This window comes from Pongo pygmaeus, chromosome 12 (assembly GCF_028885625.2).
Source record: "Pongo pygmaeus isolate AG05252 chromosome 12, NHGRI_mPonPyg2-v2.0_pri, whole genome shotgun sequence".
Classification (NCBI taxonomy): Eukaryota; Metazoa; Chordata; class Mammalia; order Primates; family Hominidae; genus Pongo; species Pongo pygmaeus.
The window spans coordinates 24,063,021-24,086,239 of NC_072385.2; the positions used below are offsets into that span (position 1 = coordinate 24,063,021).

General features: G+C 57.8%; 1 protein-coding gene across 1 annotated transcript in view; it reads left to right on the forward strand.

The window, feature by feature from the left end:
* The window catches only part of KCNIP3 (potassium voltage-gated channel interacting protein 3), an 89,258-nt gene that overhangs the window by 4,425 nt on the left and 61,614 nt on the right, over positions 1-23,219 (forward strand). The window contains exon 2 of the mRNA XM_054475229.2: positions 8,734-8,899. Coding sequence (XP_054331204.1) covers positions 8,734-8,899 — 166 coding nt within the window. The remainder of the gene's footprint in view (positions 1-8,733; positions 8,900-23,219) is intronic.

Consider the following 23,219-nt stretch of genomic DNA (forward strand, 5'->3'; position numbering starts at 1 on the left):
AATTTGGCCATGGGCAACTCAAGTTCACCCCTGGGTTAACGTGACACCCTCACTGCCAGGCAGCATAGGAAGCTTGTCCTTGTCAGGTGGCAGCCATCAGAGCAGGGGAGGACAGCCCAGCTCTCCTGCTCTGGTGCTGTGATAGGGCTGGGGCCCAGGGCTGTGTGTGTGTGTGTGTGTGCGCGCTCATAGGCGTGTTCACAGGCATGTGTACGTGTGTGTGTATGTGCATATGTGCATGCATGCATCTTCAGGGACTCATGACCACCTCGGCTCCCCTGACAAGGCGAGCTGCCTCGCCTATGTCTGTCTGTGCCCAGAGGTGGGTGGAGAATCCAGGCTCCCCAAAGCTTCCCCATTCCATACCCTGGGGGCCTGCACGACACAACGCCCACCACTTCTTCCTGCCATCTGTCCCGAGTGATGGAAATAGAGCCAGTGACAGCAAGCAGTGCTGGGTGGGCCAGTCCGCACCGCAGCAGCCGTGGACAGGGTTGGGGGTGGGGAGCCCCACATCTGAGCAGCCTGGATGTCTCATGCTGGCCCTGGCCTCGGGGAAGCCCTTCCGGAAAGGAAGGGGGTGAGAATCGGGGGACCCCTTTCGCCTTTCAGGCAAGGCCAAGAATTTTCTATCTGGAGGGACAGACACTCTAAACAAATCCTCCAAGCTGCATTTTCAGATCTACTGAGGAGCTGTATAAGAACAGAGTAGCCCAGGCCTCTCTGCATCAAACAATCCAGCCCCTGGGCAGGCAGATGGTGGGAGCCTCCCCGTGTGATTCTGATGTGTGGCAGCTGAGAGCGGCACGCTGGGCCTCCCTGCCAGGCATGCTAGGCTGTGGGTTTGGACAGCCAGACCCTCCCTGGGATCGGAAGGGCGAGGAACACTGACCCTCCCCCACTGGAGGCTTTGTCACCTTGCCTTTCCCTTAACCCTGTGAGGGCATATTGTCACCCCCATTTTGCAGATGAGGAAACTGAGGCTTGGAGCTGTCAGGTTCTCTGTCACGGTCACCGAGCTGGGAAGCGAGGGTGCGGGATTCATGTAACTGGTTGGCCACAGACGCCTCCCACTGTCCTCGGCTGCTGGAAATCACATCCACCTGCCTTCGATCTCCTGCCCTGCCCCCAACTAGCCGTGCCCTCTGAGCCCACACCCAGGGGCCCTGGTGGCTCATACGAAGCCACTCACTTCTGTTTTGCATCGGTTAAGTCTGTAGACATCTGGGAGGAGTCAGCGATGCATCTTGCCCATGCATGTACTCCTAGAACGCCACCTCTGGGGAACGGAGACTGGATACTTTAACACAGGTTTTCCAGGACCCCCACTTCTCACAGGCCATCCTGTGCTTCCCAGTCACCTCTGCCACATCTGCTCTGGAAGGCTCTCTCAGAGTTTCTCTGGAGCACAGTTGATGAGAACCATGGAGACCGAACTAGCGGCTCAAGGGTTTCACCTTGGCACACCCCTGACAGTCTGACTCCATCTTCTCAGCCATATGGGCCTCCACAAGACGAAGCTGTGCCATGCTGGGCATGGGGCAAGGAGTGGGACACTGCTCCGTGGGCCACCTGGCCTCTCAGGGGACCTACGGGGTAGGGAGCCACGAGGCAAAATGTCCGGTCCAGGTCCTGGAGGTTTGTTCCAAGTGCTCAGCCTCTGTCTGTGGTGTGGAGACTCTCGGGGTGATGGTGTGGTGTTTGCGGCAGAGATTGGACCATGTTCAGGGGGAGAGGAAGGCAGGGAGGACAGCCCTGCCTCCTACATCCCCGCAGTGACAGTTTTCTCAGGCACTGGGGAGTCGCCGCCCCTCCCTCACTGGCCACATCTAGAGTAGGTCCTAAATACCTGTCTCCATAATATCCCCAGCACCCAGCCATGACCTCTGCCTGGCTCAGCCTTCCCCCGCTCTCCTGGGCCTGGGCATCCCTCGCCTCCCCCAGGTGGCCGCCTGCCTCATCGAACCCCCAACCTGACCTGCACATTCCACCAGGCCACCCTTCTGAGGCAGCTCGGACTCCAGCTGGCCTTGAGTGGCAGAGAGCAGCTGGGGCGGCTGTGCCCTGCCAGGAGGATGCTGCCCCAAGCCAGCCAGCTGGCAGGTCTGAGAACCATCCAGACCAGTCCTGTCCAACAGAGACATGAGGCAAGCCACAGATGTCACTTAAAATGTGCCAGTAGGCACAGTAAAGAAAGAAAAAAAGTTAAATTATTTTAACCATATGTTTTATTAAACTCAGTGTAAATGATTATCATTTCAACCTGCAATTGATATAAAGCATTTTTAATGAGCTATTTGATAGTCTAGTAAGTAAACGTTTGGAACCCAGTGTGTGTTTACACGAGGGCACGTCTCAGTGTGGACCAGCCACATGTCAGTCTCAGCAGCCTGTGTGGCCAGAGGCCGCTGTCACTCAGACTTGGGGGGTCACCTGGCTGAGTAGAGCAGGTCCCCAGCCTCAGCCACAGAGAGAAACACACACTTCCTGCCTTTACTGTTTTGCTGTATCTGTTGTGACCTGTGCTATTGTTTCTTATTATTTTTCTTTAAATTAACTCATGCATTGAATTTTAGTGAATTCATTTAAAAGGGAATCTTTAAATCAGCACTGTAAGTGGGAAGCTGGGGGCAGAAGTGGAAGGTAACCACCACATTGCCATGAAATAAGGCAGCAGCGATAAACTGCCACCCATGGTCTGTGGCCTGTTGAGGCTCTGAGCTGAGGCCATGCCCTCCCTTTGTAAAGAGGATGGCAGTGGGGAGCCGGAGAGCGCGCTGGCCCCAAGTCTAAGTCATCTCCTGCACCTCGTAGGTGCAGCTCCCCACTGCCGGAGACCTCAGGCCAAAGCCCCCAGGACGCAGCTGACTCAGAACAGGTTGGGTTTACCCTTGTTGAATAACAGGAGAACACATACCCCAGGGACCCTGGCAAGCTGCATGAGAGGGGGTGAGCTAGAACCCATTGCAGGATTTGGGGCTCAGTTGGGTGCTTTGGGTAATTCTGAGGTTCTAAGGAACCTCAAAAAGTTGGTGTGACCATTAAATAAGATAACCCCTCCAAACAACTAACTCAGCACCAGCACACAGCAGGGGCATCACCCACGCCATCCTTTTCCGTCCCTCCCTGGCTCACCAGCAGCCTCTACCCTTCAGAGAACCTTGTGACCTTTGAGAAGGCTGCAGGTCCCCAGGGCCAGCCTAGGGCCGTTTCTGGGACACAGCCCTAAATGCCCACACTGCCTAGTATGCCGCCAGGGACTCTGCCTGAACCCAGAGCCCAGATCTTCTGGCTTCACTGGTCTCTGCCACTCAACCCTGGCCATCCTCTAAAGCTGGTAGACAATGACAGTTCTGTCACCCATTAAAATGAGGCCAGCATCAAGCAGGAGTTGGAGGAGAGAGTCTCAGGTGAATTGTGAAGAGCACAGGGGACTTTTGATCATTCGTGAATATTTATTCAGAGCCTTGTGCATGCTTGCGTTTTTAACACCCTCACTTTGGGTGTGTGAGAGTATTTTTTGATGGAAATCTTTATTGAGCTTGTTGTAGATTCACATGCAGTTGTAGGAGCTCACACAGAGGGCCCATGTACGCTTTACCCGGTTTCCCCAATGACAGCATATTGCAAAACTACAACACAATAGCACAACCGGAGTGCCTGCAATGATGCAACCCACCAGTCCTACTCCGATTTCCCAGTTCACACGCACTCATTTCCGTGTGCGTTTTTTGCTACAATTTTTATCACATGTGTAGGTTCAGGCACCCAACAGCTCCATCAAGATGCTCCATCAAGATGCAAAACAGCTCCGTCCCCACAAGGCCCCTCCTGCCGCCCTGTGAGAGCCACACCCCTCTCCCTCCTCCCTGCCTCCCCCCATCCTTAACCCCTGGCCCTCTAATCTGTTCTCCATTTCTAAAACTTTGTCATTTTACAATGTTGTATAAATAGAATCACACAGAATGTGACCTTTTGGATTGGCTTTTTCATTCAGCGTAATTCTCTGGAGGTTCACGCAGGTGTGGTGTGTGCCAACAGTTTGTTTGTTTTACTTGTTCAGAATTCCGTGGTATGGACGCACTGCAGTTTGTTTAATCATTCACCCATTGAAGGGCATTGGGATGCTTCCAGTTTGGGGCCATTCCAAGTAAAGCTGCCATGAACATTTGTGTATAGGTTTTCACTTGAACATAACTTTTCGTTTCTCAAGGATAAACGCCCAAGAGTACCGTGGCTGGGCTCTGTGGTAGCGCATATCTAGTTTTTATAGGAAGCTGCCAAACGGTTCTCCAGAGTGGCTAAGGCATTTTCTCTTTCCACCGACAGTGGAGGGGTGATTCTGTTTCTCCACATCCTCACCAGCATTCAGTTGTCATTATCTTTGGTTCTAGCTGTTCCGACAGGCACATAGTGGTGTCTCACAGCGGTCCTCCTCTGTGTTGCCGGAATGGCCAATGACGGCGAACATCTCCTCCCGCCGCCTCTGCCGTCCACGCGTCCTCTCTGGTGAAATGTGTGTGCATGTCCTTCCCGCTTTCTAACCTGATGGTTTGCTTTTGCTTTTTTGCTGTTGAGTTTTGGGAGTGAGGATCTCTTGGGCGCCAGGCTGTGTCATAAGGAAAAGCAGGTCACATGAGGATCGGGTTCCACTCTCGCAGAGCTGATGCACTAAAGGGGAGAGACAGAAAATGCACCAGAAAACACAATAATAGGATCAGTTCACAAGGGCTGGCTGCTGTGAAGAAGTGCTGAGATGGAGGTGCACGGGGGAGGGTGGCCTAGGTAGTCAGGCAGGGGCTCTCCCAGGACCTGAGCCCTGAGTGAGGCCTTGAACGCCCAGGGCAGAAGCGTCCAGTGCCAGGAGCAGCAGGTGCCAAGGCGGTGGTGTGGGAGCAGACTTGGAGGGGCACGGTGGGGCTGTCAGGGCCTGGCCGGGAGGCACTGGGGCTCCCGGCAGGGTTGGGGCATCTAATTCATGTTCCATCTCATCACTGCCCCAGCTTCTCTCCCAGCACCGAGGCACTGTGGGGTGAGGGGCCATGGGGCCGCCTCTCAGGATGTCCTCCCTTCCATGCTGTGAGCCTCCCAAGCCAGCAGAAGGGTGCCTGGGCTGCTATTTAACATTCCCTGACAGCTCAGTCAGACCCTCTTCCAGACAGACAAGTGTCAAATATTCATGAGGATGACCCGGTCACTCTCCCTCCTCCCGCCTCCCCGACAGCCTGACTGGCCCAGGCCGCAGCCTGATGAGTCCCAGCGCTTCCCAGGCTCGGCTGCTGGGGTCTCCCTGCCCTCCTCTCCCTGGCCCTCCCCTCCCCTCTCTCCTCAGAACCCACCCCCTGCCTCACAAAGTGGGGTGGCCATCTCAGGCCTGCTTCATAAAGGGGGGGTGGCCGTCCCAGGCCTGCCTCACAAAGGGGGGTGGCCATCATGGGCCTGCCTTGTGGGGCTCACAGGTGGGATTCTGGCCCCTCAGCCAGATGGAGGAGCCTGGCCCGGAACCCCTGCCACCACTCCACCCAGACTCTCTCCACAGGGAGAAAAGACACACTGGGGCCCCCTAGCCCAGAAGGGCATCACAGCACTCCTCAACGGATACTTTTGGAAGGCTGCTGACGTGCCTGAGGGGCTTCGGAACACACCCAGCTCCAGAGACCACTCCGGGGACCCAGGCTGAGAAACAGCCTCAGCAGCAAAGCCCGTGGTCAAGCCCTTGTGAACTTTGTAATCAGAAGACTATACGTGTAGTGTGGCCCTGGCATGTCTCAAAGCTTCTCAGGGAATTAGTTTCCTCATCTGCAAAATGGGGATCGTGTTACCGATTGCAGGGGGTTGTCCTGAAGAGATTACTTTCAGCTCAGCATAGACATCCACTTGGCAGGTGCTCAGCCTGCCCTTTGGGCTCACCCAGCCTTCCTGGGAGGACAGAGCCCTGTGAGCTAGAACCCAGGACACCCATGGGATCTCCCGCAGGACCTGGGCCCGGGGCTTCAAGACGGAATCCCTGTGACTAACCCTGGGCCCCGAGAAGCAGCCTTGCCAGCCAAGCCAGTGCTGTTCTGAGATGGGCTGCAGACGGGGCTGGGGGTCCCAGTGAAGAGCTCCTGCCAGGGGCTCTGAGGCTGCCTCAGTTTCTTCTAATGTCCTCTGCTCACCCCCCATGCAGAGCCTGCAGCAAAGAATTTGTGATGTAATGAAGCACCTGCTGCCCCTCTCTCCCCTACGCCCCTCCTTAACCAAAATAAAGACTCCTGAATAAGATCATGAATAAAGGAGAAGGTGCGTTTCTGACCCAGCCTGACAGGACGCGTGTGTGCATACGTATGTGTGAGCACGTGTGCATATGAGTATGTGTACATGTGTGTGCATATGCGTGTGTGCATATGCGTGTGTGCATATGCATGTGTGCTTGTGTATGCCTGTGTGCATATGAACATGTGTACTTGTGTGCATATTTATGTGTGCATGTGTGTGTGCATGCGTGTACGTGAGCATGTGTACACGTGTGTGTGCATAGCGTGTGCATGTAGGGAGCTTCCCTCAGCACCCCAGGCACCCGTCCACTCCCAGCTCTCCCCCTGTTTCTGCTCCATCAGCATGGTCAGTGCCTCTTCTTGCTGCAGCTCTGGGCACCACTGAGCCCCCTCATTGCTCGGTGAGCCTTGGAGAAGGGGTGGGACGTGCAAGGGTTGTTGCCAAGGGTGTGTCGGAGGAAGGGTGGATGATGACTGTGAGCTGGAGGACTGGTAGTTGGGACCTAGCTGGGGAAGGCCCAAAAGCCAGGATAAGGGAACTGGACATCTCCCTGCCTAGGGGACCACTTCACTAAACACTGACTAGTGGGTCGGCTGCCCATCCTGAATGTGGATAGGCCTCGGGGGACCATGAGCCAATGAAGCACCCGGAGAATCCTCCCCCAGCTGGAGCCTGCAGTGTGCAGAGACCAGTGGGGGGTCCCAGGCCCATGCCTCAGGAGAGGGGCCAGCCTTTGCAGCAGCAGCAGAGCCCTGTCACTGGGCTCTGTGTGGACGGGCATGGCCAGGGTTGGTGTCCGGTGCTGCTCTCTGATCTCGACTGCTTTCCAGCACTGGCTCTCTGTGCTTCCCTGCAGGCTGTGACTGGGGGCCAATTCTCCTGCTGCCAATTCTCCCAGTTCAAATCAGCCTAAGTCAGTCTCTGGCTCTTGCACCTGACAGTCCAACTAGCACAGGGGCTGTCTTGCAGGGCTGCCTCTGTAGAAGCTGCTTGACGGCCCCGTCCATCTCTTATTTACTTTGAACAACCAAATACTTTTCAGGACCGTGCAAAGGTAGCACATATGAGACCCTGTAACCTGGGAAGGGCATTGCCAACCCACCCCCTGAGTGGCCCTCTTTCCTGGCCAAGGAACCCAACCGCTCAGAATGCATATGCATGTGGGGGTGGTGCCACTGCCACAGCTGGCGGTCAGGCAGCGCGTCACAGACAGAATAGGCATGAGGGCCATTGGTGGGCTGTGGTCCAATTGGCCAGGCCACACCTGTCCCCCTGCCACCCCAAGCAGGAGGGGACAGCACAAAAGCAGCAAACTAGACCCAGCAGGTGCACAGAGGTGTGGCCAGTGGCAGCCTGCCATGCACCTCCCTCCTCTGGGCCTCATGGGCCAGCTGCCAGCATGGGAACTGAACATGGTGGGCAGTTTGGATGTCAGGATTGGGGGGCCTGAAATACGTTGTAGGAGAGCAAATCTTGCTGCCCTGGGGCCTCCACCATGACCCCAGGCTGTTGTTTTCCGATCCACACCGACTCAGGCACATGGCCCACTGCCTCTTTTTTTTTTGAGACAGTCTGGCTCTGTTGGCCTGGCTGGGGTGCAGTGGCATGATCTCGGTTCACTGTAACCTCTGTCTCCAGGGCTCAAGCAATTCTCCTGCCTCAACTTCCTGAGTAGCTGGGATTACAGGCACATGCCACCACGTCTGGCTAATTTTTGTATTTTTAGTAGAGACAGGGTTTCATCATGTTGGCCAGGCTGGTCTCGAACTCCTGACCTCAGGTGATCCGCCTGCCTCGGCCTCCTAAAGTGCTAGGATTACAGGCGTGAACCACCACGCCCGGCTGATCCACCGCCTCTTAGTGACCACCCATGGCTCACTCCTCCTAAGACTCTCCTGCCCATAGCTGGAGCCGTTTCTCCAGATCCCTGCCAGCCTCAGTGGTGGGTTCCACCAGTGCAGCCCTCCTGGGGTCACCACCCAGCCTTTCATTCATTCTCAGCTTGCCTCAACATGAAAACTCAGGCAGAGCAGGGGCCCTGCTGGGGGAGTGAGGGAGCCGGACCTGGCTGTGTGACCCTGTACAGATCCATTTGCCTCTCTGGTCTTCAGGCAGATGAGGGGTTGGGATCGTGATTTCTAAGGGGCCGTCCAGCTCTGACAACCTGGCCTGTGCCAAGGTGGGGAATCCAATGAGCAAGTCTGGGATCACTGCTGACATCCCCTCTCTGCACCCCTGTCCTCCCCTCTTCCAGGGGTCCCATCTTACACCATAGCCAGGGTGTAGAGTGAAAGGAACCTCCCCAGGTCTGGCAGGAATGGCCAGGACGAGGGGCACTAGGCATGCAGCCCTGGAAGGTGAGCCCCCTGTTGTGTTCAGGCTCGCCTCACCTAGGATATCAGGGCAGCTCGGGACCATCCAGGGGTCCCCCCTCTGAGCAGGGGCTCAGGGCTGCTCTGCCTGTTCCTACTGCAGGAGGTGACAAAGGCGTCGGACGGCAGCCTCCTGGGGGACCTCGGGCACACACCACTTAGCAAGAAGGAGGGTATCAAGTGGCAGAGGCCGAGGCTCAGCCGCCAGGCTTTGATGAGATGCTGCCTGGTCAAGTGGATCCTGTCCAGCACAGCCCCACAGGGCTCAGGTAGGGGCCAGGGTGGGCTGTGGTCAAGGGTGGGGGTGGGGAGATCTGTTCTGGCACTGTCCTTTCTGAGGGCTCAAAGGCCAGCCTGGGACCCCAGCCTGGGCCACATCGCCCCTGTCTCTATTGGAGGTGTGTTTTCATTCATTCACACCCTTCCCCATTCATTGAGTGCCTGCTTCACACAGGCCACTGAGCTCCTAGTGGGACCCACAGAGCATGGGTACAGAGAGCTGGGACCACACTGGGGTTTTCCAGTTGGCTAGAAAGACAGAGCCAGGCTGCAGAGTCCAACAAACCAGGCTCCACCCTGCCCATTGCTCATGCCCTGAGTAAGCCGGGCCACCTCATTGATCCTTTCTAAGCCCTCCGTGAGAAGGCAGGCTGGAACCTGTCCACAGGGCACATTTGAAGTTGGTGATCAGGAGGCCCCACCCTCAGCCCCTCCTTGGTCCTGTTCAGTGCACCCCAAGGATTGGTACTGGCTCTTTGCCTTGGGCTGCATTCTGGTGGTGTGTTAACGAGAGAACGGGCAGAAACCACTGCCCTGGGCTTGCCATGGGTGATATTTGGTGTTTGCCGAGTATGACAGGGCTGAACAGGCAATGGCAGCCTCTGGCGGCTCCCACGATCTCACACACACATGCAGACACCTCACACTCACACCTATGCACACACACCGGTGCCTCTACCACACATGAGTTTGCACACTCACCATGCACACATAGGTAGGCATACCATACACACTTGCATACTCACATACACACACACCACATGCAGGCACGCACACACCATACACACTGGTGGGATCAGACATGTGAGTATGGTGCGTATAAGAGTCTGCCTCTGACTTTAAGGAAAAGGTGCAGACTTGCCCTTGAGAGCTGCATCTTGTTTGCTGTCTTGGACCCTCTCTAGCTGTGTGATTTCCAGGGAGCCTTGGTCCCCCGGCCAGGAGAATGGGCACGATCAGGGTCCCAGCCTCCTAGGCTTGATGGGAGTCATGAGTGGAGGGGATCAACTGAGGGGTCTGGGCAAACAGCAGGCACAGTGGCTGACAGCCACAGCCAGAGGTCCATGCCTGTGCACAAAGGGACTGGCTGCTACGCACCAGATCCCCATCCTTTACCCACAAATGCCACTCCAGGGTGCTCCCAGCACGATTCCAGCCCCCTCCCTTTTGCCACCAGCACCTGTGCTTCCCCACACAGCCCCTACCCATCTGTGATGCTGTCACCTTGGCTGAGACTTGTCCCCAACCCCTTCCCACGGAAGCGCTAGCACCTGTGAAAGCATGGGTGAGGTCCACATGCACCCCCAACTTCTCGGGGACGGGGGTGGCAGGTTTTGCAGGTGGCAGAAACATGATGAGGTCATTAAAAGCACATGCACATAGCTCAACCGGGAAGGACCGCCTTCAGGGCACTGTTCATTCTGCATCAGAATGAAAATGCGTCTGTTCTCCCTTAGGGTGGGGGCGAGAGCACGGTGGCCATCGCATGTGCTGCGGGCTCAGGTCCACTCTGACGGGCACAGCTTCAGGTCGCTCGAGACTCAGATTTCCTCCACTTCAGTCTTCCAGGGTTTTCTTGGTGGCAACAAGTATTTAAGGGGTGCTGCAGTGGAATCCTCCCTCCATCCCTCAGGTCCTGCAGATGCTCAGCCTCATCCTGCCGTCTCTCTGACGGGCAGAGGTGGCTCAGGACAGGCTGGGGCTGGTGTGCATCCTTTCCCGAAGCTTTCTGCACACCCGTGACAGCAGCAACTATGCTGAGTGGGGTGGACGGGGAGAAAGGCGACAGTGGGGCCAGCATGGTGTGTTCAAGTCAGGGCGAGGGGAAGCACCCCTGCACGGCCCACCCCTTCATGCCCCATCCCACCTCAGGGCAGCTTCCTAGAGGGCAGGGCCTTTCCACACCCAGCTGTCAGGACACGGTTGCTGAACAACTTGTCAAGGGCACACAGGAGACAGGGCCAGGGCAGGGCCAGGGCACCAGCGATGGGTTTGTTCCCCTGCATGGATGTGTTTACCGGACCCTGTGCCGGGACTGGGAGCAGATGTGAACGACATATCCAAGAGCCTACTTGATTGTGCAAAGGAGGCAGTGTGGAGCTCATCACCCTGATTTACCAAAGCGTCCACGGCAGCTCAGAGAGGTCACATGACTCAGCAGATGGCACAAGAAGCAGGGGTTGGGGTGGGGGTGGCTCGGACCCAGAGCTCCACGGTGCCCACCCTGACCAGCATCTTTGGTGGGAGCTGAGGGACGAGGGAGCCCAGGGACCTCACGGACAGAGGAGCTGGGACTCTGATGTGCCCTTTGTCTCCCTTGGCCATAGCTCCTGGGTCTCCTGTCTTCAGTCCAAACACGTCCCGTGTGTGTCCCGCAAGGAGGCCGGGCTGGTGTGGTCACACTGAGGGCTTTGTGCGCGTGTGAAGTGCTGTGCCGTGTGCAGATGAGGCATCCTCACTCTTTGGGAGCTGGCACAGGCTCTGGGTGCAAAGAACAATGGGGCCCATTCAGTGTAGCCCCACTGCGTGCTCTGCGAGGCCCAGCACGGTGTCCTGAGCCTTGGGGTCCTGTGGGAGGGGGGCGGCCCAGACACTGTGCCCTTGTACTGGGGTTTTTCCATTCAGCAGAAGTGGGGCCAGAGACACATGTTGGGAACAGCTGGGAGTGAGAGCCAAGGCCCAGCCTGGGAGTCCTGGAGGCTTGGGCGAGGTAGAACGTCGGCAAGGAGTGGACAGGACTCAGGGGACTGGAGACACTGGGCAAGGGCTGCAGCATCTGTGGCTGGGCCCTGGGTGGCCACTTCTGGGTGTGAAGACCCCAGGATGGAGTCAGGAGGTGGCCAGCAGCGGGGCCTATAAGAGGGGAGACCAGGAGACTCAGAGCACAGGCAGCCTGGCCCCACCCTACCCAGGAGAGGCGCCCCATCCTCAGCCTAGAAGCTCCTTGGGCCTAGAAGCTCCTCTTCCATGACCTGGAAGCTGGGACTCTGGCCTGCCCTGCATCTAAAGCCCCTCCCTGCAGGACGCCTCTCCAGAGGCATGGCCAGTGCCACAACTGGACAGACCTGTTTCTCAAGTTTGGTGCCCACAAGGGCTGTGGGACTTGGGTTTCTTCAACTGGAATAATAATGTCACCCACAAATAAGCTGGGGTCCCAGCTGCAGACAACTGAAACAGGGCGGGCTCCAGGCCTCAGGAAGTTCACGGAAACTCTGGAGGACTAGAGAACGAGGTCTGAATGGGACGAAGCCAGGGCCCCACCTACCGCCTCGGGAGATGCCTGGCATCCTAGACCACTCTGGCAGGAACGCTCTAGCAGCTGCTGCACGCTTCTGTGTGACACGGTGCAGCCATTCCTCACACACGCACACACACATACACACACACAGAAGCACACACACATGAGCACACACACTCACACACGCATACTTACACACACACATGCACATGCCCCTCCCCCAGAGAGAAGACCCACATCCTCCTCAGTCGCCCATGTGTCCCAGGGAGATGCTCATTCTCCCCGGGGTTCCATGGCAACCCCACGTAAAATCATAAAGTCACCACCACCAGTGCTCCTGGGAAAGAGGGGTAGCAGAAAGGCATGGGAACAAAAGGTGAGTTAACTCGTCTCTAATACGGAAAGATCTATAAACAGAATTTTCCTGTATTTGAAGATACAGGATACAATTGACATCATGAGGCATCAAGATACATGACATCAAAGTGAGATGTCAGACCAGTGCAAATTTTCAAGGATTTCTGAAAATTAACCGCTTTCCATGGGGTTGTAGTATGACATCCGTGGCCATCTTTAATCCACCACAAGGGCCTTGGCTGAGTCCTTGGTGGAGTGATCCAAACCCCCATTCCTGAGGGATCTGAGTCCTGGGTGGTCCTGCCTCATTGGGGTTGCTAGAAGCCCCCACTGACTTTCATCACTGTAACTGGCAGTGTTGCTAGGCTCCCTGGAGAATTCACTGGATTTGAGGCAGAGTCCTCCCTGCTCCCCTCGATAATAGGGTCATTCACTGGCTGATGGCCCTTGATGCCAGTTGGTCTCATTTCTAGTGAGGGGCCCAGCATGGCCAGGCGGCTGTCCCAGCTTCCAGTTTAGCAGACCCCCTGCTGCCTCCTGCTGGGGACCCATTCTCCCATGGGACTCTAAAGCCTCTAATCCAGAGCCTGGAGTATTGGTAAGGAGCAGCAGAGGTGCGGTGAGCAGGCACTGGATGAGGGAGGGGCCTTTGCGCGTTTTCCCGGGCTCCGGACTTGTTCTTCTGGCGGCGGGGAGAGGAGCACATCCAGCACTGTCACTGGCACCCGACAGGGCAGCCCTGGAACCCGCAACTGGTGCCAGAACCAGTCTTCAGCGGGTCTCATCACTGTTCTGTGAGGACGGCTGCTTCTGGGGATGGGCACAGGACGGGGACGGGAGCCTGTGAGCCCTGGTCTTTGATCACCCTGCTCTATTCCGCGGTGAAATGAGTCTGTTGCTCGGGATCTATGGCGTGGGGGCACCGTGATGGGGGGAGGTGCAGGCAGCACCAGGGCAGGCCAGAGGGAAATTCACACCCAGAGTGACCATCACTCCCATGAGGATAATGGGAGCCCAGAGTGATGGCAGGGATGCAGAGTGGCTGACCTGCCACCTGGTGGCTGGCTGGGCACTGAACTGCAGCTGCAGCCTGATCAGCCCAGGGAGAAGTTATTTTATTGAACCTATGGTGTTTCATTCTCAAGCAAATGCCAGAGGGTCCAGGAACAGAGGCTGTGAGGCGCACAGAGGCTGTGAGGTGAACAGAGGGGACCACTGGCCCACCTGATCGTCCAGTGCCTCCTCGGCCCCAGCGCCCCTTGGAGGGCACTTGTGAAGCACTTGCTGTCCCACATTCTGGGTGGTTCCTCCCCAGGCCTCCCAGCCCTTACTCCCCCGATCCCGCCCCTCCACCTCCCTGACCCCTGAACTAATGGTTAACAGTCATCCATGAATCAGTGTAAACCTGTGCCTCGGGCCCTCTCTTCTTCAGACAATGTGGGCAACACATGTACCAGGATGTCCCTTCTCCATGTCCTTCCCCTAGGTGGGCCTCAATGTCACCTAGAGTTGGAGCCAACATTTCTTGCAGTTCTGTCTATAAGTCACCTCCGAAAGTTTTTCCTCCTCAGATGGCTTCGAGACCGTAGGGGGCAGGTGGGCTGTGGGGAAAGCGGCAATGCAGCAGATACTGTGGGAGTCACGGCCCCCGCAGGTACAGCCTCCCTGCACCCTCCAGATCTGCCCTGCCTCGGGCCCCATCCACAGCACCTGGGCATGACGACACAGCACTGTGTGCACATGCAGATACCAGTGGGGCTGGGCGAGAGGTTGATACTCGATTGCTGGTGGGCAGTTCGGGGCTCATGGCCACCTGGTCTGTCTCTCTCTCTCTGTCTCTCTCACCATCAGGTGCTCCACCCCCACAGCAGCCCAGCAGTGGGCAGTTAGCTGAGTGCCAACAGGAGAGATTTTTGGCATTGCTGAAAACCCAAGAGACCACAGATTTCCCCTCTAGGGGCCTGCCATGGCCCCGCAGAGCATCCCAACTTGCCTTGGACTCATCGTATGTCATTGAATGTTCTGGGTCATTAGGCCCAAGGGGCAGCGCTGCTTGTACTTGGTCTGCCCCTGCAGAACAGCCTCTGAGCAGTACATTTAACTGTGGTGCACAGGAGGCCCGCCGGGCACCGCACCTTCCTTTACTGGCAGGGTTGTGAGGCGCAGCAGCTTGTCTTTCCCTCTACAAGGGATCCCTTGGCTGGCCTGAACTTGCATATAACAGAAACCCCAAATAACAGTGGCTTGATCAAGACAGGTGCATCAGCTCCTATATGGGAAATATGGGGTGAGGCAGTGGCTGGCACTAGTTTGGCAGCTGGGGGACGTCAGTGTCAATGTCTTTGGTTCTTCTACCGTTCCCCTCGCTGTGGCGATGTGGTTGCTTTGCAGCCCACACAGCCTCATTTCAGGCAACAGGAAGGAGAACCCACGTGGAAGGTGAGAATGGTGGTCCCCGGGTCAGGAAGGCAGCACTCACAGAAGTCTCTGGAAGACGGATGCTTCCATTCCACTGGCCAGAGATAAGCTGCCCTCACTGTGAGGAAGGCAGGGGAATGGTGGAGTTTTCCGCTGGGCGCATTTCCATCTCCAACAGCATCTGAACCCTGTTGGTGAAACTGAGGAAGAATGGATACAGAACTGGCATTCTCAGCCGCATGTGGCTTGCAGGGTTGTTTTGATGACTGAAGACACTCACTGGCACCCAGAAAGGCCTTGGCAAGCTGCCTGGCTGTTACCTCCTTTATCGATTGCTAGGTGCTCAAAAATGTGGAGGGCAGGGGGTTGGTCAGCTCCAGTCATGAATTTGGCTCTCCCTTCTCCTCCACAGAAGAGGAACCGCTTCCCACTTCCCCTTCTGCATTTTAGAGAGGCACAGCAGGGCTGAGGGATGAGGCCAGTGGGTAGAGGTCAGAGGTCAAGAGACAGCCTAAGGCTAGGGCCCTACCTATGCCCCCGTTCTACTCAGGGCCCCTGGCCCCGAGCCTCCTAGGCAGGGGACTGTGTGGGAGCAGGCTGTTCCCTTTCTGGCTGCAGAGAAGCCCTGGGGCCCAGGTGAGGCCCCTCTGCAGTGAGATCACACCCTCAGCTGATAATCACACCAGTGTCACCTCCTCAGTTGGTGCTGGGAGCTCAGGAGTGATGCCCACCCCATCCCCACGCCTCCCAGCCCAAGAAGCCGCAGGGGCCCTTCTGCCTCCAGGAACAGTGAGTTCCGGGGGCCTGGAGGCTGAGGCCAGACACCAGGTGAAGGGGCCAGCCCTGTGACAGGGGCAGGGGCTACTTGAGAGGGCAGACCCAAGGCAGGGAGACTGAGTGTGCTCTGGCTGCCCCGGGGCTCTGGGTTGAGGGGCAGGCAGACCCTGGAAAGGCTGGGAGAGCCAGAGGCAGGGACAGAAAGTAGGAGAGAATGACAGGCCCAGAGAGCCCAAGACACTGGGGACAAGCCGAGACCAAGAGGAGAGACGCTGCTTTTGAGAGACAGAGACAGACAGACAGACAGACCAGGAGTGGGGAGTCCTAGAAAAAGAAAGGTGTTGAGTGTCAGGCTGAGGAGAGGCTGGCAGAGGAGGTCAGGGAGCAGGCTTGTGGGGGCACCGCCTGCACAGTGGCAGGCAGGGCAGGCTGAGGGCAGGAGCCGGGTGGATCAAGCCAGGCCCAAGGACGGCAGGGTGCGGCCCTGGCCCGAGGCTGCAGGAGTGCCAGCATGGCTGTGGGAAGCACCTGGGAGGCAGCATCAGCGTCTTCTTCTGCTTCATCTCTGGGAACCTGGCTCGAGGTGAGGGCTGTTTTGGTGGGGGTGGGATGGGGCTACAGAAGGGACAGCTTTGGGCCGGGCCGAGGACTGGGCCTGCCTTATCTGGGGCAGGGGTGACAGGGGGCAGGGGTGGGCAGTGGCCCTGGGAGCAGGACCAGGAGGACTGCAGTCTCTGCAACCCACCCCTCCCCACTGTGACCTGGGGACAGTGAACGCCAAGCCTGGGATCCCCCACTCGTGGCCCCAGGGAGGCAGAGCAGATGGGGAGCCGCTGGCTTCTCCAGGGGGTACACAGACTCAGGACCAGCCTGGGCTGGGAGAGAGTGGGGCGGCTCTCAGGCCAGTCCTCCTCCTGTGCACACCGACTCCACTGCCCAGGCCCTCCTCGTCTCCCTCCCTCACTGGAGATCCTCTCCTCGTCCATCAAAGGCAGAAGTGGTGTCTGTGATGAGGATTAACAAAAATGGGCAAGTGTGTATTAAGATCTCTATATAGAAAGTGCTCAGTTAATGACAGCCACCTCCCGAAACCTAAGCAACCCAGAGGCCTTGGCAGGGATGTAGGGGACTCCCTGAGTCTGTGCTTGTGGGCCCAGGCCTGTGGGGAACCGGGAGGTGGGTGATCCACAGCCAGCCAGTTCCACTCCCGGCTTCAGCTCTCCCTCCTTTGCCTGCACCTGGGGCTCAGCAGGACCAAGACCAAGGCTTGGCCATGGGGCCACGAAGCAGGCACAGGGGTGGCGTCCTGCATGGGGGGACCTGGCATTTTCTGGGAAGGACACTGGGGAAGGGTTGATATCAGGAGCTTCAGACCCTGAAAGGAGTGACCATCAGCAGCTTGGAGTGCTGAGCAAGTGCTGTGGGGACGCGGATGAAAGTAGGCTAAAGAAGTTAAGTGATTTCCAAAGAGAGATAAAATGACATCCCTAAAACAAAGATGAGCTGGTGTAGACATGTGACATATACATCCCAGGACCTGGTACCACAAGCTGCCTATGCTGCCAGAAGATGCTGCCCTCATGCTGAGAGGTCACCTGCAGCCGCCGGCTGGGCTGGGCTGCCACAGCCTCTCCAGGGACCAGGGGCTCATCCCCCCATCTTGTCCCTGCCCTGTCCTGAGTGCCTCGCACAGAGCCTGGCACACGAAATACCTGTCGAATTCATGCATGACATTTTGAGAAGCATGCAAACGTAAGATTGAGCATACACTCACGCATCCCCAAACCAGCAGAATAACAGGGGCTTGGAGAGTGGTAGAGCAGCACAGAGTCTGCAGGAGGAAGGCGGACCCTGCTGTGCGGAGGCTGGTGGAGCTGGGGGCTCAGTCTAGCCCCAGGTGGCAAGTTCGGTGGCTCTGAGTGGGGACTCGGAGAGCCCAGGGTTCCTGGGTCTTCCAGTTTTTCAGAAGACAGGGGAATGCTGTGGCTACATGTGCTGTCCCTTAGCGGTGCCTCAGGCTCCCAAGCCTTCCCTTCCTCAGGATGTTTTTTTGGGGAAGGAGAGAACTTTGAATACAGTGGACCCTGGGCCACTTCTCTGTGAAGTAAGACACTGGTGGGCCAGGCCCAGGGGGAGAGGAATGTACCCACGGTCACTGAGCCCCTGGGCACGACCCTCCAAGCTGGGTGCTTCTCCTCGCTCCTCCTGGCTAGTAACCCCGAGCATCCCTCCTGCCTGCCCTTGGCCTGGCTCCTTATCTTCCCCGGGGGGCTACAGCGATAGTGCTTCCTCCACTGGGTGGCCCAGAGGGCCAGTTTATTGCCATGGTGTTGCCATAAGCAAGAGTCCGTATTGTCTGGAGCTCTGGGCGCCTGTATCATGCCTTTTTCCTGCCCCACAGGCGCTCGGGCTCACGGTGCTCCCTCTTGCTCCCTCCGCTGTGCCGTCTGTCTCAGTCCATGTTCCTTGCCTTCCTTAGGGAGAGTGAGACATAAGCCTCGTATTGGATTAGGAGGCCAGGAGGTGGCCACTGAGCCCCAGCTCAGAACAAGGGAGGGAGGGCAAGGGCAGCAGGTTTGCCTCTGCCCAGGGCCCCAGGTGCCTCTCCTGGCACCGAGGGCTGGGGCTTGCTGGTCGACCTCTGAGCTCCTCCCAGCTCTGGCGATGCCAGTTCTGGGATTCTCAGCAAGCCAGGGAGGTGCTCTCTGGGAGCAGGGGTGAGGAGGCTGAGAGCTGGCTGGGTGTGGACTCGGAGGCGCGGCTGAGAATGAGGTGGGTGCTGCTGAAAACACCATTGCCTGCTGCCAAAGTATGGAACCACATGGAGGGAGCCTGAGGCGCTGTGGCCTCTGACCCTCAGTCCACTAGGTGTGGCTGCTCTTCCCTGCCATTTGCATTAAATTTTCTGCAGATTCTGTGGTCATCTTTCAGGTGTCAGCAAGTACTCAGGGAATTCTTTCCAGCCCGGCACCCCTCCTTTGCTTCAGGACTCCCTCCCGCCACTCACGGCAGCCTGGAGGGGTTGGGGAGGAGGAGGCAGGGTGTGGTGGGGTGTGGGCGGGTCCAGGGTCTCTATGCCCTTCCCAGGCCTGCCCAAGTTCGCCACCCCTCAGCAGCCCCTGCCACCCCTTGGCCTGTCTCCCAGGTGCTGAGCCTGCCCCTCTCCCGTGGTCTTTCTTGTGGGGAGGATGGGACTTTGAAGATGGATTCCCCGGGAGCATCTCCTCTGGCTCCATGAAGGCCTCTGGGTGGGTGTCCAGTTCACTGACCTCACCCTCATGGCCACTGGCCAGTGTAGCCACAGTCACCACCCGACCTCCTCTAGGGGTAGGTCAGACCCAACTGGCCCTGCCTCCCCCAGACTCCAGGGGACACATTCAGATCACCACGGGCTTCTCAGAAGTCCCTGAATTGGAGGGAGGAGGGGACTGAAGCTCCCCAGGGTGGGAGAAGAAGGGAAAATGCCCAGCAATCCAGCCAGCCTTCCCTAGGCCCTCTCCTCCCCACCCCTCCCCAGCCTCTCCTCCCTGGCACCCCCAGCCTTTCCTAGGCCCTCTCCTCCCTGACCCCCCAGTCTCTCCTCCCTGACCCCCAGCCTCTCCTCCCCACCCCCCAAGCCTCTCCTCCCCGGCCCTGCCCCCCGAGCCTTCCTTAGGCCCTCCCCTCCCCAGCCCCCCAAGCCTAGGGAAGTCTAGGCCTTTTCCTCTCCGCCTCCCCCAGCCTTCCCTACGCCGCCCTCTGCGGGTGAAGGGGTGGGTCACAGAGCCGGTTTCGCAGCACCTTAGTGTGGCCTGCAGAGCTGGTCCTATATCTCTCGTGCTGTTCCTGGCTGTTGGGACTTCTCTCCAACTCAACAGGAAAAGTTACATTTAATACCAGATATAAGCATGGAGTTCACGTCAAGAGAGCGCCAGCCCTGTGCTCTGGGCCACTCACCCTATCACAGGGCAGGTGCCCCGGATGGAGCCCCAGAGACAAGTCTGGGGTGCAGTGGAAGAAGCGGGGTCAGGGCTGGGGCTGGGGCACCCGACTGAGGCAGCAGAGACCAGAGGTTACACACAAAATTGGGCACATCTGGCTTGAATTGACAAAGCGTCATTCTGACGCACTAAAAATGCCATTCTGGAAATAGACACTGAGTGCATGTCAAGGTTCTGTTGAACTCCCTAATGAGGGAACTAACAGAATGACAGAGCTGATTTAAAAGAGAAACATGGGGCTCTTTAGAGAGGGTGGGAACAAAAGGCACACAGAGACAGGGCTGCTCAGTTAAACAGAAGGGACATGAAACTGAGAAAGACCCAGGTGAGTGAGGCCACTGCCTGCAGGGTTATCTTCTCTGCCAGAGGGAAGAGGAAACCATAGCATCTGTAACCGTGTTACAGGCCTGGAAGACAGCGGAGCCCTAATCAACCGTGCAGCTTAGTTCTGCTCCTCCGAGAGTCAGATCCCACGACCGCCATGCTAGGCAGTGCCTGGCGGGACCTCAAAGGCCAGTCAGTGCTCCTCAGGCCACATTTCCAAAACTCTTAAGCATCTCATCTCTGCCACTCATGGCTCTGTGTGAAGCAAATTGCTTCTAACCTCTCTGAGCCTCAGTTTCCTCATCTGCAAAATGGCCATAAGAATAATGAGGTTGGCAGGGCCTGGTGGCTCATGCCTGTAATCCCAGCACTTTGGGAGGCCGAGGTGGGCAGATTGCTTGAGCCCAGAGTTCGAGACCAGCTTGGGCACACAGTGAGATCCAATCTCTACAAAAAATACAAAAATTAGCTGGATATGGTGACACACACCTGTGGTCCTAGCTACTTGCAGGGAACATGGGCAGATTGCTTGAACCCGGGAGGTCAAGGCTGCAGTGAGCTGTGTTTGTGCCACTGCACTCCAGCCTGGGTAACGGAGTGAGATCCTGCCTCAAAGAAAAAAATAAAAAAGAATGAGGTCACTGTGGAGGTTGATGTCAGAGGCACGTGAAAAGCCCTGTCCCCGTGGGACAGCCTGCTGCTCTCCCCACCTTGCTGTGATCCTGGGCAAGTTGCTGGGTCTCTATGCATCTCAATCTCCTCATCCATCAAATGGGCACAACGGAGAGTGGTTTTAAGGATTCTATCAGTGTCCACAAAGGGCCAAGGCAGCCCTGGCCACAAGGGCAGGGCTGGTGATAGTGGGACTGGTTTCGAGGCCCTGAGTTGAGGTCTCGGTTTCCTTGTCTGTGAAGTGAAGGCTGGAGAGAAGGATTTTCAAGGTCTAGGACCAGATGTTTATCCCGTGATTTCTCCCCACCCCGCTCATCCTGGCACAGGGGCCAGGGAGCCTGGGTTGTGCGTGTGGCTCCTGTTCACAGGACGGGGCCTGCCTTCAAAACACCACCCAGCCCCAGCCCTTGGCAGCTCTCCCTGGCGCCTCTGAGTACTGCGAGGCCCTGTGCCCCTCTGCTCAGAGCACTTCTCAAACACTTTCCCAGGGCCTTGCCAACGAGGCAGAGTTCGTTAGGAGCCACCGCGAGCAGGTCCATGCTCTTCTTTACCCAGGAATTTGGGATTCTCCAGGAAGAATGGGCTGCTGTGGTCCTGGCCCCCGCTCTGGCCTCCACCCACCCAGCCTCCCCCATTGCCTGCCTCCTAATGGCCAAATAGAACATGTAGGAGGGGGATGGACAGGAACACTGTGGGAGAGTCAGCGGAAGGACGTGCTGACTGGCGAGGTGGGCAGGGCAGCCTCCAGAACGGTGCAGAGTCACCTGCCCAGGCACAGGGCCCTTTGGCCCCATGGCCACCTTCCTGGCGCCAGGCCCCTCCCCAGTATGCTGCGCGTGTGCGGCCCACATCCCTGCCCTCTGGGGTGCAGGAGGTTGGGAGTTTTTTGGGAAGGTGGGGAGAGGAGACAGGAGCAGCTTTCAGATGCTCTGGGGTGGGAGGAAACGTCTGTGTGTGCTTAGGGCTACTCAAGGAAAAGGCAGAACTGCGGTGGCAGAGAGGGCAGTCGGCACTCTGGGCTCCGTGGCACAATCTCCCAGGCTGGAGCCCGCAGGCCTGGCCACCCCTCCAGGAAAGGGCCCCGCCCTGCCGGCGCAGGAGCGCTCTCTGCAGGCGTTCCCTCCTCTTCCACCAGGGGGCAGCAGGTGCCAACGCCTGCGCCTCCCCGGACCATTTCACTCGTTCAAGTCACTGGCTCCACCGCGTTTTCTGTTCCCACCCCGTCACAACTTTGGGGCTTAAAGACACCAGGATCTGGCATCCCCGGGATGCCACCTGTCTTCCAGGATGTGTCCTGGCTCCCGATGCCCTGGGCTAAGCCCCGGACAGGCTGGGAACCTCTCCCCAGCAGCCCCTGCCCCGGTCCCTAGGGCCCCGCAGGCCTTGGGGTGGCAGTGACCTCGTCTCATGTCACCCCAGAGGCCTCGGGAGGGCGGTGGTTTTGTCTAGGAAGTCCTGTCCTCCTGTATGGATGAGGGGCCAGCTCCTGCGGGCAGGGGAGGGGAGGGCCCCCAGGGCCACGTGCGGGGCTCCTGACTGCAGGTGCCGCGTCCACACTCGGGGCCTGCACCTGACGGGGCGGGGAGGCAGAGGGAGCCCGCGGCCACTGCCTAGGAATCCCCACCCACGCAGATAGACCGGGGCTCCCCATCTCCCCTCCGTGGGCTGGCAGGGCCTCTGCGGGGAATGAGGAGAGATGGGCGATGGGCTGACTTGGTCAGTGAACTAAACGGATTCCCTGATACAGATTCAGGTTTTCATTCTTGTTTGAAATAATGCTGAGAAGTTTTTCTTAATAACGTGAGGGCCGGGCGTGGTGGCTCACGCCTGTAATCCCAGCACTTTGGGAGGCCAAGGTGGGCGAATCACAAGGTCAGGAGTTCGAGACCAGCCTGGCCAATATGGCGAAACTCCGTCTCTACTAAAAACACAAAAGTTAGCCGGGCGTGGTGGTGGGCGCCTGTAGTCCCAGCTACTCGGGAGGCTGAGGCAGAAGAATGGCTTGAACTCGGGAGGTGGAGGTTGCAATGAGCCGAGATGGCACCACTGTACTCCAGCCTGGGCGACAGAGCGAGACTCCGTCTCAAAACAAAACAAAAGACAGTTTTATGACCTCTTCCAATTTGGGAGGAAATGCAAAAAGCCCAGGACCATGGTGACAAACCCCTGGCTGGCTGAGTCTGGGCTGGGAGGTAGAAGGGGGCTCCAGTCTCTTGCTGGCTGAGCGACAGGCAGAGGACAGGGACAGTGTGGGGAGGGAAGTGTCCTGGCTGGGCCCCTGCCAGCCTTCGGAGCAAGGTGCAGCCACACTGGTGGGGTCCCAGAGGCCTGGACCCCCACTCGGGTGGCTGAGAGCTGGCCCTCCCAGAGAGGGAAGGGCTTGGGCCTGGGCCTGAGCATTGACTGGAATCCTGGGACTGGAGTGGGGCCTGGCGGAGACGGTGCAGGAGCTCACCTGAGCAGCAGGGAGGCTGTGGCAGGGAGTGCTGGCCGCAGCTCAGCCCAGCAGAAGGGGGCGTGCGGAAACCTGTGCCCGCCTCTGAG